General features: G+C 43.2%; 1 protein-coding gene across 1 annotated transcript; it reads right to left on the bottom strand.

The window, feature by feature from the left end:
- Window positions 1–1,380: 1,380 nt before the first annotated feature.
- kcnk13a (potassium channel, subfamily K, member 13a) lies at window positions 1,381–20,267 on the bottom strand. Its single transcript, XM_041848274.2, has 4 exons — window positions 19,436–20,267; window positions 4,530–5,068; window positions 4,000–4,248; window positions 1,381–3,174 (listed from the first exon to the last, which is right to left on the bottom strand). Exons 1-4 carry the CDS (start codon window positions 19,764–19,766, stop codon window positions 3,016–3,018), a joined length of 1,278 nt encoding a protein of 425 aa, XP_041704208.1. The 5' UTR covers window positions 19,767–20,267; the 3' UTR covers window positions 1,381–3,015.
- Between the last annotated feature and the right edge of the window lie 221 nt (window positions 20,268–20,488).

Genomic DNA, 20,488 nt, shown 5'->3' with positions numbered 1-20,488 from the left:
CAAAACGTCAGCTATGCGGGGGTGCGTTCGTAAATTTACTCTGGCTATCTACTCCGATTTCAGAGCAGTCTCGTCTGAGTGTGCCAGAGCGCAGAATAACTGATTCATTTATGGACGCTCAACACCCGTTGAAAATGGCCTGTGTCAGTAAAAGTCGGCAAAGAAGCGTAATTAAATTGTTGCCAGCAGCACAGTTACAGTCACCAACACTCACATGAAAGCAGCCGAACCAGCTCCGCTAGAGCGAGTAAAATAGTCAGAGTGAGGTGTTCTCTCATTTGTGTCTGGAAGTAGCTAGCAAGCTAACCAACGTTAGCCAGTTAGCTTGACTGCCGTTGTGAGGTCAGAACGCTCGGATCAACGCTACTCCTCAGCCAGAGCGTCCAGTGTGTGCGCTCTGAAACCTCCGAGGGCGAAACGCTCTGAATTTATGAACGGACAATCTGACAACGCTCTGAATTTACGAACGCCCAGAGCGCACTCTGGCACTCCAGATTGAATTTACGAACACACCCCCGGGTGTCCGCTATCGTGGTTAAAGATTGATCAGATTGAATCTAGGCCAAGGTTAACACAGGTTTATGAGATCTTATACATTTTGTTCTATGAGATAATATCAGTTAACATGACCTTTATGAATTATAAAGCCTTTGTGTGCCTTGTTTTTTAAATTACATAAATCCTTCACAATTCACAAAAAGTGAGGTTAGCTGATGAAGATGACCTTATAGAACAAAATGTACAAGATCTCCCAAGCCTGTGTTTACCACAGAAAACGAAAATGTCCAATAGGCTTTGTTCAACGAACCATGGCGGAGTTAGTGCCTACAAGAAGATGCCAATACTATAATTGCTCTCTATTATCTACTCTGGGTGGTTGCCATGGCAACATAAAGCATCATCTTTCACACCTGAATGTGTGTGTTGTATTATGTACCAGCTGCTTTCCCTCGGGTCTATCCTGTTGAGAAAATACACTTTTCCCACACAAACTAATTTAAAAAGTTTGAGGGATTGAGAGAAACGGTTTATCCCTGATGTTAATTTGGGTATGATACATTTTATGAAGTATTAATCTTTGTGTATTAGTAGGGCGAACTGTTTGACAGCGGCAACATAAACCTGTTTGATGTTTTTCACTGCCTCCAGTGAAGTGCCAACTGCCACATCATAAGAAACAATGTGCTGTTACAAAGTTTAAAATAATAATACAAATAGAAACCTTAAATTATAGCAGTGACAGATTATGAGAATGCATTGCCAGAAGGTTGCAAGCCCCTCCAGAAAAGAGGCCTATACACTGCTGACATAATGTGCAATATGATCATAACATAAACTGACGTTAAAACACTCAAAGAAAATAACCAGTCAATTCAAATGTCTATCTCAACATCATGTTTATACAATCCCTTTCATTCTCATTAAATCCTAACACATTGCTCTGTTTACATTCTTTTAACACACTGTTACAGTGATTTCTTGCATCGTTTCAAGTAGCGCACAGGGACTGCAACAGGGAGAGCTGGGAAGACGATATTATAAACGCTTTCGGAGTTTGCTTTTTATGTAAAACAAGGCTCCAAACCCTGCACTCGACAGTGTCACCGACGCCGTGCGTTATGTCGTGACTCAGGAGTCCCCTGATTTAAAGTGGCAAACTTCCCCGACACAAATTCAAAGAAGATCAACCGGAGAGAGGAAAATAAAAATAAAATAGCGTGGGGAAAAAGAAAAGGTCTTTTGATGCCCTGCATCATCCATTATTCAGGTGTGGGTGGTGACTCCATGTCTCCGCTCCGCTCCAGACCACCCCCCCCACACACACACACACACACAAACACGTTCTCCAGCTACAAACACAACAGCTGTCCGATTAGCAATTCAGAGTCACATGTACATTAAGTTCTACCTTCAAAAGACACTGGGGCTCTTTAATAATGATTTCCTCCAAGGAGAAGTGGAGCGCTGACATAAATGCAATTTACATAGAAATTCTGTTTATATGCCTGCATACTGTAATTGATTTCCGTTTATCCTGACACATTGCAAATGTCTCCTTTTGAACTCTATTGAAAGGTGTTGGGTAAGGTTCAAATTAGTATGTGCTATTTCAAATAATAGATTTTAAGATATTGGTCATTTTTCTCTCTAAATTTTTCTTAATAATTTTTTTAAAAACCCAAAGAGAGTAAGTACTACTCTGTTACAGAGAAATGACAGCTAGCACTTTTATAATCAATCAAATGTATCAGTAGTGTTTTCCTTGTAGTTTATAACATTTTTGGAACAGTATTTACAATATAGTGTGATATCTTGAAGATTTTTATAGCAGAGTGAAGGGGAGTTCATCAATCAAGATCTTTATGCATTTGACAACTGATTTCAACTTCTGAGCACCTATTCAAGCATAAAAGCATGATCTGTCTCCTACAAAAACAAACAAACATGAGCTGTCAATAACAAATACTGTACAAAGATCAATAAGGGAAAGGCAAACATGATCATGGACAAGACCATTTGGCGTCATAACCCCTAACATCTCCACCACAATGGCTGATGTGTCGCGGTCACTGAACATTCTGGCACAAAATGGCTGCCATGCATCACGAGGAGTGCCACACATTGCTGATAAACGATGAGTCATTATCACGCTATGTAAAGCTCTGAAGAGGTCTGCTCTTTGAGACTCCATATGATGTTTTCTAATATTCTTATTGTAGTTGTTTTCTCTACAGTGTACAGTGTCTCTATGGATCATGTTCAGTGGGCTACAGCAATGGTTCCAAAACTGTGACCTATGTAAAGATTTTGGACCCGACACAAACCAGTTTTTTGGAATCCCTCCTTCAGTGAGCACTTGGTGTCCACTTTGTCTCTCGGATCACATGTCCTTGAGACGTCAACACATGGCTTTGAGAGACATAGTAGCGTATATATTTTCATAGTTTATGACTTCTGCTTTGATCATTCTCTGTATGGTGTGCAGTAATCCTACATAATGACGGTAACCAGTCATCAGTCCACACTGGTCTCAGCCAGCCTGTTGTTCATGATGCCCAGCGCCCCTACTCCTCCAGAGAAACCATTCTGTCTGTTTTGGTTGGAGACGGAAGGCCGAGGGATCCCATTGATTGCTGCCTCCGACAGCTGCTTCTCCATCAGGGCCAGGTTCACCTGGAGAGACGAGCATAGGTTCCCATGACACTTTCATAACTAGATCAACGATAATACATTATAAAGGCTCCTACATGTTTATAACAAGATATGAAGCATACCTGCAGGCTTTAAAAGGTAGCAGCACCGCAGATATTGAGATGAGCGTGATGCAAGACTTTGCCCTCACACACAGTCCCACAGAGTATGTGCACATGTGTAAGTGTTCGCTTCAACGCTTCTTAGGGCTCGATTCAATCCATAGCGCAGAAGATCTGTGTTGTAGCCCGGTTTACATTTAAAGGTCATTTTCAATTGAGCCGACATATGCAGCGTTTACCATGTATGCAGTCTTCGTGAACGTGGTAACATTGCCTTTAAATGTCAATCGTGCAACAACGTAGATCTTCCTCGCTACGGACTGAATCGAGCCGATATTGTGTTTACTTTGTGCATGCAACGTCATCTCACCGAGTGTACCTTTAAGTGTTACCAGATTTTACTGTCCCTTTGCACAGTTAAATTAGCGCAGGGTTTGCATCTCCAAACTGCTTGCTTACCAAAAGGATATACACAAATATATTTCCAACAATACAGACAACAGATCACACATTCCATATTGAATGACAGCACTAAGAAACATAGATCAGGTGCAGTCTGAAACGCTGATTTCAATTGGTCCCTAACCCTATTGGCCACACCGGGTACTAGATACTGTAAATACAGTCAAAACATGCCAAAGACCCATGCCCTCAATTTATAAAAGTGCAGGGGCAACACTTTTGACTAGAGATGAAAGTGACAGAGTGAACTTTTAACATGCTTTTTACCCGGCGATGCTCTAACCTTATTGGCAGCCAGGAAGTCCCTCATGGAGATCATCTCCCCCGACATCCGCCGTCCTCCATCAGTCTCACTCTCGTTCAACGCGTCCGTTTCTATGGAGACAGTCCGCCGCGCCCGTGAGTGTCCGTGTCCAGTGCCGCTGGGCATCACGGCATTCCGGCGCAGGTGCAATCCCTTCGCGATCCCGGCGGGGCAGCAGCGGCCTCGGCAGCAGAAGATATCCAGCTTTCTCAGCAACCAGTTGAGAGTCTGCTTGAGTTTTGGGAAACATTGAAATTCTGTGACATTATTAATAATAGTGCTCTGGTAAAAAACTCACATACCTAGAGAAAGAGGCTGGAGAGTGTGTGTGTGTGTGTGTGTGTGTGTGTGAAAGAGAGGAGGAAGAGCAAGAGAGGGATAGCCAATAGGAAAGGACAGAGTAAAGAGAGAGTGAACGCACGCCATCTCCCACAATGTGTGTCCGTGCATGCGTGCAACCACAACTGCTCATAAAACAAACACACATAAATAAAACAGAAAATCATCACCTGCTTGATGACAATGGATATGATGTTGAACAGCGAGTAGATACAGCAGACACCCATCAATATAAACAGGAAGTTCCCCAGTCTGTAGGCTATCTGGTTCCCGTCGTACGTAACCCTCTGGCTGCTTACCATGTCCCCGAACCCGATGGTGCTAAACGCCACAAAACAGAAGTACAGCGAGTCCAGATAGCCCCACCCCTCCACCGCTGAATACATGGCCGAGGCACAGCAGGAGATCACTACAGCGGCTACACAGAGAATCAGCATCACGCAGTACACTGAAGGCTTCCATCCAGCCAGACTGTCCCTGTCTCTATCTCTGGGTCCTGGCGGTGGCGTCCCCCTAGGGCCATCGTGAGGCATGACGCCCTGGCGCCGGCGCTGCAGCGCGTGGCATGACTTGAGCACGAAGGCGAGCACGGTGATGATGCGCTCCAGGAAGAGGTTGAAGAAGAGGATGGTGGAGGCGCAGCCGATCAGGCCGTAGAAGATGAGGAAGACTTTGCCGCTGACCGTTGTCGGGGTGGTCATGCCAAATCCTGACCAGAGAGAGGGGGGAGGGGTGGAGGAGAAGAGAGAGGTATGGAGGGAAGGGGAGATGGAGGGAGAGAGAAAAGGTAGATGTTCAGGAGAGAAATTAAAATGGTGAAGGTTCATTCATCATAATTACCTTACCCTCCCTGTCTGTTAATGCCCACCCCCTCATCCCTCGTACACTTCTAAGGAGAAGAAAGTAAACCAGGTTGCCATAGGTGACGATACCTTTTCTTGGCATCTCTCTCTCCATCGCTACACTCCTCCGTCCCATTGAGTTCAATGCTAATTTAGCGAATGGGTTTTTCATGACCATTCTCACAGATGTGCTCCTCAGAGATGAAAAGATACATCCCTAAGAACTCATCCTTTTAAAAAGAAAGAGAGCCAGGGCTGAAGAACAGGCTTGAGACTACTGGAGGAGAGGGAAAGGAGATGCTAGCTATACTATGCTAGCACTGCCTTTATTGGCTTCTGTTTGTGTGTCTAACGTTTCATTCTCTTATTGATATCGACGGAGGTATAGACAAGTTTTTGAGCCGTTTCCGCTCTACTTCCTGAACTCCTCCCGTCGATGCAATCCACTTCCGTTCTGCCGGGCTGGGTTTGTTTTGCTAGCTAGCTCCGTTGTGCCGACAAAGCACTGATATCGCAGTGACAAAGAGGATATAAAAATTACAATTACAACATGAAGAAAAGTGGTTCGGGAACGACGTGTGCGGTAGTTGGTTGCAAAAACTTGAGAAAGCACCTGAACGAGTGGTTAGATAGAGAGTGCTACGACCACAAACCAGCTACAAAGAGGCAATGTCCATGCGCTCCATTGTTTAAATTTTTTCGCAAGCCTGATACCGACTCGGAATCAAGGACCTGGCTGAAGGCATTGAATCTAAAGAAACCACCCCTCAACGTTTTTGTTTGTTCCTATCACTTTGTTGACCAAAAACATACCAAGGATAATCCTTTTCCAGAGTTGTGGTTGGGATACAATCGCCCTCCCCAGCCAAAGAGGCGTCAACTCACCCAGCGGACCACTGCCTCCCCCCAGATAAAGAAATGCAGACTTGAATCTGAGGGTAAGTTCAGCAACTTTAGCTATGAAGCTGACAATACTGTTAATTATGAAGAAGTTGTCATACATTAACATTGCTACCGGTATTTTGCTAAGGCAGTTGATTGTTTTGGAGATGGGACAAACAATGCCCACGATAGCTACATCATTAATTGTGTGTGTGTGTGTGTGTGTGCCTGCCTGCGTGTGCCTTAGTCTACATCATAAATACAATGCAAGGTGGCAGGCTGTTGTGATGATGATTGTGTGTGCGTGTGAGTGCAATGTTGTAGTACACATTTTTCCATTGTGATGTTTGTAGTGAGAGGACTCTATGCCTGCATTAATTTTGCTCCATCCCTGTTTTCTCTTCCCCTTTTTAGATGCTCCAGAAACCTGTCAGCCTGTCTGTGAGGCCGAGCCTGCTACACCAAAATTTCGAGATGCCCAGACCCAATGGGAGGATCCGTCACATATTGATCACATTTACTGTTCAACAACACAGTCTGTTAAAGTAGACAAGGCCACACAATGCGAGGCAGAAATGGGTCCTACTGTGACCAGCACCACGGTCATTGATGATGCTAGGTCCCGGCTGTATACAGGAGTGCTTATGGTTCAATTCTTCACCCTGGTGACGGTGTTGTTGCCTTTCAGTAAGCCATCAATTACCCTTCCTGTTGTTGACCAAATACTTATGACGTTGATGAAACTAAAACTAAACCTAATATTAGGAGATATTGCTCACCGCTTCAATGCGTCTACATCCATGGCAAGCATTGTGATTTGTCACTGGATTGACGTGATGGGTGAACAGTTCAAAGTCCTGATCCCCTGGCTTCCAAGAGAGACCATTCGTGCCACCATGCCCTTGTCGTTTCAGAGGAACTACCCTCGAACCACCTGCATCATTGACTGTGCCGAAAGTGCCATGCAGAGAGCCACAAACCACGACTCAAGGAGTGACACTTTCAGCCAGTATAAATCACGCAACACTGTGAAATATCTCGTCGCTGTGGCCCCTAATGGGCTAATCATGTTTATATCTGATGCCTATGCTGGCAGAAGCAGCGATAAGTTTATCACCATGGACAGTGGGTTCCTAGACTATCTGAGGGCTGGTGATGAGGTCATGGCGGACCGTGGGTTCACCATTCGAGACTTGCTTGATGAGAGAAGGGTCAGTTTGAACATCCCTGCTTTCACCTACAGGCGCAATCAGTTGACCAATGAGGAGACGACACGCACCAGGCGAGTAGCCAATGTCCGCATACATGTGGAAAGAGCAATCCAGAGACTGAAGGTGTTTAAGATTTTATCCCAGACTGTTCCCATCAGCATGGCACCGAAACTGGACAACATCTTAACCATCTGTGCTGGCCTAGTTAACCTGAAGAGTCCACTGATCAGTGAGGTTTAGAATCTTGCCCTGTGTCCCTGTCTACCAACACCCAGCCATGTTGTTCATTAAATACAGATAAACACAACAAATACTGCGTGCATTGTATTTTTTAATATTATATATGAATATTTTCATAGTGATGTAATTGTGTGGGCTGCTTTTGTATTTTACTTTTTAATACCTGTTAAGATTAAACACGCAATCTTTCTTGTTGAAGCCATTTGTTTAGTTTCCTCAAAACAATTAATTAATCCAGTGTTATTTATGTACAGTATGAGCTTACTATGAATTATGAACTGTGTTAAAATAAATTGTAGCACTCTAAGGATTGAAATTACATCAAACTTTATTTTCACTCAAACAGTAGGCAACACTGATATATTGCACAGCATAAAGAGATCATGTAAACAATGGACATCTGTTGGCTCCTGTGGGCATGACCTAAATAAGGCAGTTTATTTTGGTTTTAAAATGCTGAGATATTTACTGCAGAACTGTAACCTTCCCTCAACAAAATCATCAACAATTTTTCGGGAGCATGTGGGCAAAGTAGAATGTGCGCAGCCTTTTGATATGCCCCTGGACAAAGCCTTGGTCGTAGGGTACTTCGATTTCTAGGTGCTCAGTTTTCTTCCAGATCACCAACTTGGAGTGCTGAAGCCCTGTGCAGTGCATCCCAATTTGTACCTGCATGTAGTAGCCTTTTCTCCAGTCAAAGTAGTAGAACCGTGTTCCCAAGCTAGCGTCGACATCGCTGTGTTTACACCGGCAGACGTTGTGCAAACAACTTCCGGCGGAAATGAAATGCATTTGTGTAGAGTTATGGCGCCACCCGGGATACAGCGCGTAAACTTGTCTATATCCTATAGCCTTTACCCTATAACCTTTCAAATAGCCCGTGGTCTCTGAAAAATACTTTTTCAAACCATTAGCATAATATTCTCCCTCCACACCAAAAAAACATGTAATTTATATACAGTTGAGGGCGAAAGGTAGCCTATCGGTTTGAGAGTTGGGCCAGTAACCGAAAGGTCGCTGGTTCGAATACCTGAGCCAACAAAGTGAAAAATATGTCGATGTGCCCTTGAGCAAGGCACTTAACCCTAATTTGCTCCAGGCCGCCGTACTACTATGGCTGACCCTGTAAAACAACACATTTCACTGCATAAAACAACTTTATTATTTTAGTTTTACATTGTTTTGTCAGGTCTCAGAAAAAATTGTTTTATTGACAAATCTAATAAATAAGATTGAGTATGACAAGACCCCACACCACAGTATGATATTTATTTCAGCCTTGACCATGGGGAGAGAGAGAAGAAGCTTGTTGTCATTCTCACTAAACCTCAGTGTTCAGAAAAGAGTGGTATGTTTAATAAAGTTTGGTTTCCCTTGAAACATATCATTAAGAATGCATGAGGTGTCTGTCTGCATAGTGGGGCTAGCCTGGGGGGGTTACCCCATACTGCGCAAACAGCCTTTGAGCATCATCATGAGCTATATGAGCATCATGTACTCAACTTCAAACCTCAGGCTGTATCGTCCGCTGCCCATAGGTTATATACTGTATTTGTGTTACACACTCTCAGTAAAGGAAATATGGACGCCAGGAGGGAGGCAAAGTGCTCAACAGTATCTGATTTGTAATGGTTGACAGCCTACTGGAAACAAGAAAAAAAACAAGAATATATAGCTGCGAGCAGAAATGAACAGGGTTCACAGGATGACAGAAAGGACACAAGATCAGTTAGATAAAGCAAAAACTCTATCATGTAGGAACTATCTTCCTTTATGTGCAATCAGTGAAAGCATTAACATGTTTCTCTCAATACCACAAGGATGACACTAGTGAAGTTTAGTCTAGTGCTGTAGGTTGGTCTTTGAATGCAGCAGGTAATCATTCATAAGGTCATTACTTAATGTATTGAGCTTATATACTAATTCTGAGGTCAATTTGACAAATGGTTTAAGCTAAGATTTGTGAAAAAATCTAGTATCCTATAGATGTCACTGGTGCCAATTACATCTATTGTGCCAACAAATGGTCTGATGCAGACATCTAAGGTTGCAGTGACTTTATATTCACACAGCTTCTAAGGACATATAAACTCAGCAAAAAAGGACCCTGTCTTTCAAAGTTAATTCGTAAAAATCCAAATAACTTCACAGATCTTCATTGTAAAGGGTTTAAACACTGTTTCCCATGCTTGTTCAATGAACCATAAACAATTAATGAACATGCACCTGTGGAACGGTCGTTAAGACACTAACAGCTTACAGACAGTAGGCAATTAAGGTCACAGTTATGAAAACTTAGGTCACTAAAGAGGCCTTTCTACTGACTCTGAAAAACACCAAAAGAAAGATGCCCAGGGTCCCTGCTCATCTGCGTGAACGTGCCTTAGGCATGCTGCAAGGAGGCATGAGGACTGCAGATGTGGCCAGGGCAATAAATTGCAATGTCCGTACTGTGAGACGCCTAAGACAGCGCTACAGGGAGACAGGACGGACAGCTGATCGTCCTCGCAGTGGCAGACCACGTGTAGCAACACCTGCACAGGATCGGTACATCCGAACATCACACCTGCGGGACAGGTACAGGATGGCAACAACAACTGCCCGAGTTACACCAGGAACGCACAATCCCTCCATCAGTGCTCAGACTGTCCACAATAGGCTGAGAGAGGCTGGACTAGAGGGCTTGTAGGCCTGTTGTAAGGCAGGTCCTCACCAGACATCACCGGCAACAACATCGCCTATGGACACAAACCCACCGTCTCTGGACCAGACAGGACTGGCAAAAAGTGCTCTTCACTCACGGTTTTGTCTCACCAGGGGTGATGGTCGGATTCGCGTTTATCGTCAAAGGAATGAGCGTTACACTGAGGCCTGTACTCTGGAGCGGGATCGATTTGGAGGTGGAGGGTTCAATCTTGGTTTCATCAGACCAGAGAATCTTGTTTCTCATGGTCTGTGAGTCTTTAGGTGCCTTTTGGCAAACTCCAAGCGGGCTGTCATGTGCCTTTTATTGCGGAGTGGCTTCCGTCTGGCCACTCTACCATAAAGGCCTGATTTGTGGAGCGCTGCAGAGATGGTTGTTCTTCTGGAAGGTTCTCCCATCTCCACAAAGGAACTCTGGAGTTCTGTCAGAGTGACCATCTGGTTCTTGGTCACCTCCCTGACCAAGGCCCTTCTCTCCCAATTGCTCAGTTTGTCCGGGTGGCCAGCTCTAGGAAGAGTCTAGGTGGTTCCAAACTTCTTCCATTTAAGAATGATGGAGGCCACTGTGTTCTTGAGGACCTTCAATGCTGCAGAAATGTTTTGGTACCCTTCTCCAGATCTGTGCCTCAACACAATCCTGTCTCGGAGCTCCAAGGACAATTCCTTCGACCCCATGGCTTGACTTTTGCGCTGATATGCACTGTCAACAGTGGGACCTTATATAGACAGGGGTGTGCCTTTGCAAATCATGTCCAATCAATTGCATTTACCACAGGTGGACTCCAATCAAGTTGTAGAAACATCTCAAGGATGATCAATGGAAACAGGATGCACCGGAGCTCAATTTCAAGTCTCATAGCTGTCTAGTCTCATAAAGGGTCTGAGTACTTATGTAAATAAGGTATTTCTGTTTAGTTTTTTAAATACATTTCCAAAAATCTGTTTTCGCTTTGTCATTATGGGGTATTGTCTGTAGATCGATGAGGATTTTTTTTCTCCATTTTAGAATAAGGCTGAAACGTAACAAAATGTGGAAAAAGTCAAGGGGTCTGAATACTTTCCGAAGGCAGTGTATATTAGGGACTATTGTGATGAGTCCAAAAACTACATTTGGAGTGCATCTGACTTTTAGTCCATGAGAAGATTTTTAAAGATTATTTTGTCAAAAAAAGTGTTACATTGTCCAAAAGTGAATTGTTAATGGTTTCCTTCTTTTTTAAGATATACTGTATATTTAAAACTTAACATGGTTCATCATGGTAATGTCTGATGACCCTAAAAACTCAAGTTGATAGGCAATTGTGGAGCTTTGGAGCACATTAAATGAAATTGAATCAGATGGCTCATTCATCACAAAACCCACTGATATTGCCAACTACTTTAATGACTTTTTCATTGGCAAGATTAGCAAATTTAGGCATGACATGCCAGCAACAAACGCTGACACTACACATCCAAGTATATCTGACCAGATTATGAAAGACAAACATTGTAATTTTGAATTCCGTAAAGTAAGTGTGGAAGAGGTGAAAAAAGTATTATTGTCGATCAACAATGACAAGCCACCGTGGTCTGACAACTTGGATGGAAAATTACTGAGGATGATAGCGGACAATATTGCCACTCCTATTTGCCATATCTTCAATTTAAGCCTACTGGAAAGTGTGTGCCCTCAGTCCTGGAGGGAAGCAAAAGTTATTCCCCTACCTAAGAATAGTAAAACCCCCTTAATTGGCTCAAATAGCCAACCAATCATCCTGTTACCAACCCTTAGTAAACGTTTGGGAAAAAGTGTTTTTGACCATATAAAATCCTATTTTACACTAAACAAATTGACAACAGACTTTCAGCACGCTTATAGGGAAGGACATTCAACAAGCACAGCACAGACACAAATGACTGATGATTGGCTGGGAGAAATTGATGATAAAAAGATTGTGGGGGCTGCTTTGTTAGACTTCAGTGCGGCTTTTGACATTATCGATCATAGTCTGTTGCTGGAAAAACGTTTGTGCTATGGCTTTACACCCCCTGCTATATTATGGATAAAGAGTTACCTGTCTAACAGAACACAGAGGGTGTTCTTTAATGGAAGTCTCTCCAACAAAATCCAGGTAGAATCAGGAATCCCCAGGGCAGCTGTCTAGGCCCCTTACATTTTTCAATCTTTACTAACGACATGCAACTGGCTTTGAGTAAAGCCAGTGTGTCTATGTATGTGGATGACTCAACACTATACACGTCAGCTACCACAGCGACTGAAATGAAAGCAACACTTAACAAAGAGCTGTAGTTAGTTACAGAATGGGTGGCAAGGAATAAGTTAGTCCTAAATATTTCAAAAACTAAAAGCATTGTATTTGGGACAAATAATTTACTAAACCCTAAACCTCAACTAAATCTTGTAATGAATAATGTGGAAATTGAGCAAGTTGAGGAGACTAAATTGCTTGGAGTAACCCTGGATTGTAAATTGTCATGGTCAAAACATATTGATACAACAGTAGCTAAAATGGGGAGAAGTCTGTCTATAATAAAGTGCTGCTCTGCATTCTTAACAGCACTATCAACAAGGCAGGTCCTACAAGCCTTAATTTCGTCACACCTGGACTACTGTTCAGTCGTGTGGTCAGGTGCCACAAAGAGGGACTTTGCAAAAATTGCAATTGGCTCAGAACAGGGCAGCACGGCTGGCCCTTGGATGTACACAGAGAGCTAACATTAATAATATGCATGTCAATCTCGACTGGCTTAAAGTGGAGGAGAGATTGACTTGATTACTACTTGTATTTGTGAGAGGTATTGACATGTTGAATGCACCGAGCTGTCTGTTTAAACTACTGGCACATAGCACGGACACACATGCAAGCCCCACAAGACATGCCACCAGAGGACTCTTCACAGTCCCCAAGTCAAGAACAGACTATGGGAGGCGCACAGTACTACATAGAGCCATGACTACATGGAACTCTATTCCACATCAAGTAACTCATGCCAGCAGTAAAATTAGATTTAAAAAACAGATACAAATCAACCTTATGAAACAGCGGGGACTGTGAAGCAACACAAACATAGACACATGCATACAAACATACGATAACATACGCACTATACACACATGTACACATGGATTTCGTGTTATAGATACACTACCAGTCAAATGTTTGGACACACCTACTCATTCAAGGGTTTTTCTATATTTGTACTATTTTGTACATGGTAGAATAATAGTGAAGACATCAAAACTATGAAAGAACACATATGGAATCATGTAGTAAACAAAAAAGTGTTAAACAAATCAAAATATATTTTATATTTCAGATTCTTCAAATAGCCACCCTTTGCCTTGATGACAGCTTTGCACACTCTTGGCATTTGCTCTACCAACTTCACCTGGAATGCTTTTCCAACAGCCTTGAAGGAGTTCCCACATATGCTGAGCACTTGTTGGCTGCTTTTCCTTCACTCTGCGGTCCGACTCATCCGGGGTCAGGGGATTGTGGAGGCCAGGTCATAGCCCTTACACAGCCTGGAGGTGTGTTGGGTCATTGTCCTGTTGAAAAGCAAATGATAGTCCCACTAAGCCCAAACCTGATGGGATGGCGTATCGCTGTAGAATGCTGTGGTAGCCATGCTGGTTAAGTGTGCCTTGAATTCTAAATAAATCACAGACAGTGTCACCAGCAAAGCACCCCCACACCATAACACCTCCTCCTCCATGCTTTACTGTGGGAAATACACATGCAGAGATCATCCGTTCACCCACACCACGTCTCACAAAGACACGGCGGTTGGAACCAAAAATCTCCAATTTGGACTCCAGACCAAAAGACACATTTCCACCGGTCTAATGTCCATTGCTCGTGTTTCTTGGCCCAAGCAGGTCTCTTCTTCTTATTGGTGTCCTTTAGTAGTGCTTTCTTTGCAGCAATTTGACCACGAAGGCCTGATTCACACAGTCCCCTCTGAACAGTTGATGTTGAGATGTGTCTGTTACTTGAACTCCGTGAAGCATTTATTTGGGCTGCAATTTCTGAGGCTGGTAACTCTAATGAACTTATCCTTTGCAGCAGAGGTAACTCTGGGTCTTCCATTCCTGTGGCGGTCCTCATGAGAGCCAGTTTCATCATAGCACTTGATGGTTTTTGCGACTGCACTTGAAGAAACTTACAAAGTTCTTGAAATGTTCCGTATTGACTGACCTTCATGTCTTAAAGTAATGATGGACTGTCATTTCTCTGCTTATTTAAGCTCTTCTTGCCATAATATGGACTTGGTCTTTTACCAAATAGGGCTATCTTCTGTATACCCCACTACCTTGTCACAACACAACTGATTTGCTCAAACGCATTAAGAAGGAAAGAAATTCCACAAATTAACTTTTAAGAAGGCACACCTGTTAATTGAAATGCATTCCAGGTGACTACCTCATGAAGCTGGTTGAGAGAATGCCAAGAGTGTGCAAAGCTGTCATCAAGGCAAAGGGTGGCTATTTGAAGAATCTCAAATTAAAATATATTTTGATTTGTATAACACTTTTTGGGTTATTACATGATTCCATATGTGTTATTTCATAATTTTGATGTCTTCACTATTATTCTACAATGTAGAAAATAGTAAAAATAAGGAAAAATGTGTCCGAACTTTTGACTGCTACTGTATGTGGTAATATGTTGTGAAATCTGTTATGAATGTATTGTAATGTTTTTAAAATGTATAACTGCCTTAATTTTGCTGGACCCCAGCAGCTAATGGGGATCCATAATAAATACAAATACAAAGGATTTAAATGTAAAATCATGTAAAATCTTATTTCCTTATTTATCAATAACTCAGTCATCTCTTAACCAATCCCTTCGCTTTTCTCAAACGAAGTTAAGAGATGTATCATGGGCCTACATACCGAATTTGGTGTAAAAATTTCCAAGAGGAGGAAAATCTATCCTGACAGACCTTATTTCACCTTGAGGCAAGATTGTTCAGCATGTGGAAAGACACCTACATACAAAGTTTCAAGTCTGTAGGTCAAACGTGGCAACGGATATGAGGGTTTAATTGAGACTGCTTATAATGGTACCCCCAATCTGTGCCACTCTTTTTGACCAAACCAAATCAAATCAAATGACTTGCTTGGACGGAGCTCAAAAAAGGTTCCTATGGTTCATGAGAAGATTTTTGAAGTATTTTTAGCTATTTTAGCATATTAGCGTATGTGCTAATATGCATCTACTGGTATAGTGTGGCCATCTTTGAATTCATCAACGTTATTTTCTCAACATCTTTAAAGGCTATTATGACCAAATTTGGATTGCATATGACATTTAGTCCCATGAGATTTGTATGATTATTTTAAGCATTAGTGTTACTTAGTCAAAAAAGTGAATTGTTAATAGTTACCTTATTTTTTAAGATATCAATGTCAAACTTAACATGGTTCATCATGGTTATGTCTTTGATGACCCTTAACAGTTTCATGTTGATAGGCCATTGTGGAGTGGATTTACAAAGGATATAAATGGCCACGTAAAATTGGATTTCTTGATTTATCAATAACTGAAACATATTTTTGGCCAATCCCTTAGCTTTTCTCAAACTAAGGGCGTTTTCAAATATGGAATTAGATTCCCTAGTTTGGTTTCCTGGAGCATTCGTGAGAATTATACAAAATACGTTTAGGATGTGATTTGCGAGACACATTCCACATGGCTTTAGCATGCCAGCTTGTTTACAACGGTCAAAAAGTTGTGTGACTTGCGCTGCTGTGTCACAATACCTGGTACTCTGGTCCTGGATGTTGGACCCGCTACTCACGCAGGTCCAGGATACGTTTCAGCCAGGGTTCGTTTGCATTTCACACATGCTTTATTGCGCGGATCAGGGTACCAAATGCTCTAGGATCTGGATCATACAGAGATATGTGAAAGCGCACTAACTTAAGACATCTACCATGGGCCAACATTCCAAATGTTGTGTCATTTGGTCCTATGGTTCATGAGAAGATTTTTGAGCATATATTTGCATATTAGCGTATGTGCTAATATGCATCTGCTGGTATAGTGTGGACATATTTGAATGCATCAACGTTATTTTCTCAAACTCTTTATGAGTGATGAGTCCAAAGACCAAATTTGGAGAGCATATCACTTTTTTTCATTTTTATGTTTTTCAAAGGTTTTCCAACATTTCCAAAATGGTGGAAAATCTATCCTGATGGACCTTATGGGTCCTTGAGATACATTTGTTCAACATGAGGAAAGATACCTACCTACATACAAAGTTTCAAGTCTATGTCAAAGGGGGCAATGGATATGCTAAGCTACAGGACTGTTTTGCTAGCACCGACTGGAATATGTTCCGGGATTCTTCCGATGGCATTGAGGAGTACACCACATCAGTCACTGGCTTCATCAATAAGTGCATCGATGACGTCATCCCCACAGTGACTGTACGTACATACCCCAACCAGAAGCCATGGATTACAGGCAACATCCGCACTGAGCTAAAGGGTAGAGCTGCCGCTTTCAGGGAGCGGGACTCTAACCCGGAAGCTTATAAGAAATCCTGCTATGCCCTCCGACGAACCATCAAACAGGCAAAGCGTCAATACAGGACTAAGATCGAATCGTACTACACTGGCTCCGACGCTCGTCGGATGTGGCAGGGCTCGCAAACTATTACAGACTACAAAGGGAAGCACAGCCGCGAGCTGCCCAGTGACACGAGCCTACCAGACGAGCTAAATTACTTCTATGCTCGCTTCGAGGCAAGTAACACTGAAACATGCATGAGAGCATCAGCTGTTCCGGACGACTGTGTGATCACGCTCTCCGTAGCCGATGTGAGTAAGACCTTTAAACAGGTCAACATTCACAAGGACGCAGGGCCAGATGGATTACCAGGACGTGTACTCTGAGCATGCGCTGACCAACTGGCAAGTGTCTTCACTGACATTTTCAACCTCTCCCTGTCGGAGTCTGTAATACCAACATGTTTCAAGCAGACCACCATAGTCCCTGTGCCCAAGAACACTAAGGTAACCTGCCTAAATGACTACCGACCCGAATCACTCACATCTGTAGCCATGAAGTGCTTTGAAATGCTGGTCATGGCTCACATCCACACCATGATCCCAGAAACCCTAGAAACCCCCAGATCCACAGATGATGCAATCTCTATTGCGCTCCACACTGCTCTTTCACACCTGGACAAAAGGAACACCTATGTGAGAATGCTATTCATTGACTACAGCTCAGCGTTCAACACCATAGTGCCCTCAAAGCTCATCACTAAGCTAAGGACCCTGGGACTAAACACCTCCCTCTGTAACTGGATCCCGGACTTCCTAACGGGCCGCCACCAGGTGGTAAGGGTAGGTAACAACACATCCGCCACGCTGATCAGCAACACGGGGGCCCCTCAGGGGTGCGTGCTCAGTCCCCTCCTGTACTCCCTATTCACTCATGAATGCATGGCCAGGCACGACTCCAACACCATCATTAAGTTTGCCGATGACACAACAGTGGTAGGCCTGATCACCGACAACGACGAGACAGCCTATAGGGAGGAGGTCAGAGACCTGGCCGTGTGGTGCCAGGACAACCACCTCTCCCTCAAGAGGACCGAGCACACCCCCATTCTCATCGACGGGGCTGTAGTGGAGCAGGTTGAGTGCTTCAAGTTCCTTGGTGTCTACATCACCAACAAACTAACATGGTCCAAGCACACCAAGACAGTCGTGAAGAGGGCACGACAAAACCTATTCCCCCTAAGGAGACTGAAAATATTTGGCATGGGTCCTCAGATCCTCAAAAGGTTCTACAGCTGCACCATCGAGAGCATCCTGACTGGTTGCATCACTGCCTGGTATGGCAACTGCTCGGCCTCCGACCGCAAGGCACTACAGAGGGTAGTGCATACGGCCCAGTACAACACTGGGGCCAAGCTTCCTGCCATCCAGGACCTCTATAACAGACGGTGCCCTAAAAATTGTCAAAGACTCCAGCCACCCTAGTCATAGACTGTTCTCTCTGCTACCGTACGGCAAGCGGTACCGGAGCGCCAAGTCTAGGTCCAAGAGGCTTCTAAACAGCTTCTACCCCCAAGCCATAAGACTCCTGAACATCTAATCAAATGGCTACCCAGACTATTTGCATTGCCCCAAACTGCATTGTTGGTTAAGGGCTTGTAAGTAAGCATTTCACTAAGGTCTACACCTGTTGTATTCGGCGCATGTGACAAATACAATTTGATTTGATTTGATTTTGATTTGATTTATGAGGGTTTAAGTGAGACATAGGCCAATCAGTGCCATTTTTTTTTTACCAAACCAATCAAATGCCTTGCTTGGGAGGTGCTCAAAGGTGGCCACTAGTGGTTCATCTGTGACATTATATTTGACCAAGTTACTCATGGCCTCTAGTTTCCGTGTGCCAAATTAGACATTTTTATAATAGGTGTTCACAGAAAATAAATATCTGCAATGAAAATAAATAACCTGAATGATTAATAGCCATATCATTTTTGGCAAAACTGAAGTCATCAGTCATTTCATCAGTAATTTGATGTTCATGTTCCTTCTGCCTTAATGCTAGCAATGACTGACAACTTCGGAGAAATAGGAGCTGCCAATTAACTGAACATTGATTTCTGAGACTGGGTCAACTTCATCTTCTTGAGAAGGGCCAACGTCAACGCTCTTTGTCACATAGAGAAAAGTATATTTAATATCTCCAATATGTATTTGTGTCTGTCTCCTTTATCTGCATGGTGATCTACAGTAGACTAAAGGAGAGTATTTGTAGTACGCAAAATGCCACCATGCTCATCTACCTTGATTGTTTCCTGTTTTATCTATTAAATCGCAGACCTGCCCATAAATTTTTCCGGCATCAATTCACTATTAATGTATCTCTCTCATTGATAGGGATGAAGATAAGGGTTATACTGTTATTCACTTTGTCAAGGTGTCACAGTGTCCTGTCTTTTGAAGTGCAGTTAATTTCCTGAATAATATTTTTAAGGTATGCAACATAAAAACAACTTTTCTTGTGATTTTCATCCCTGCTTCATTGCGCGTGAAAGTGAAACTGGTGCATAGCACTTATAAATTATTCAAATGGTGCATTTAGATTAAAAGCGAATTTCTTTGCAATACAGCACAGTCTTTACTGAACCTTCTGGCTTTGTTTCTGAGCTTACCTATGGTCGACACCACGGTACCGACAAAGTAGAAGGCGCCGGTAAAATCCCAGCGTGGTCTCAGTGTATCCACGCGGATACCGGCGATGTTCGCCTCCTCATAGAACCGGAGAAATGTCTCCAAGTCGGTCCGGTTAAGGTTGTGCTTCTGGGTGAATCTCTCGAAGCGCTGCACCCACTGCTCCTTCGCCTGCCTCTCCTTCGGCTGCTCCAACGCGGAGAACACCGCAGCACCGCACAACAGATACAGCACGATCAGCACCGCCAGCATCAGAAACCGCGCGTTATCCTCGTTCACCACACCGCAGCAGCAGCCTCTCCTGCACGCCATTACGGCGGCAGAGAGGACACCGAGGACCCGGGGAGAAGGAGCCTCCGCATCATCTCAGATGAAGGCACATGAAAGCCTTCCGGATAAGTCAGAATGTGGGTTGTTCCACCAATTCGGTGCCTTTTGAGAAGTGTAACTTGGTTAAAAAAAAAGTTTGATTTCACTTAATTTTACCATTCTGTCATAAAAAGCACATGTTCAACTTCATAAAAAAACAGGTCTTTCCATCTCAAGCGGTAAAACAATTAATAATAATAATATATATATATATGCCTATTAACTGCCAAATAAAGTAACACGGTTGACAATTTCATCTTGAATCAGCTATAAATCCCCTTGTGACAGGGGGAATGGAAGCTTGTTGTGTACAACAGGGAGTGGCAAGTGAATGCATGCTTCACAAAAATATAGAAATTGTTAAAACATTTCTAGACTGTCTATCTATGTGTAGCCTCACCGAGAAGCAGGCTTCCCTACATGCTGACCACACTGCTCACGTTACATGCCCGAGCAGTTGCTAAATGAATTTACACATACATATAATTTAATCCAAACTGCTCACATGCGTCATCAAGCATCTGCGTAGCCCAGGCGCTAAAATATAACTTTATTTATGCATGATGCGCTGCAAGTCCCGCCTCTTCCATCTCCTCATTGGTTTTTAGCACCATTCACCCACGTGGGTGATTGATAGATGAACTGAGGTCCACACTCCAGTCAGT

Source organism: Coregonus clupeaformis, chromosome 25 (genome assembly GCF_020615455.1).
Source record: "Coregonus clupeaformis isolate EN_2021a chromosome 25, ASM2061545v1, whole genome shotgun sequence".
Classification (NCBI taxonomy): domain Eukaryota; kingdom Metazoa; phylum Chordata; class Actinopteri; order Salmoniformes; family Salmonidae; genus Coregonus; species Coregonus clupeaformis.
This window is presented reverse-complemented; position numbering and strand designations above follow the sequence as displayed.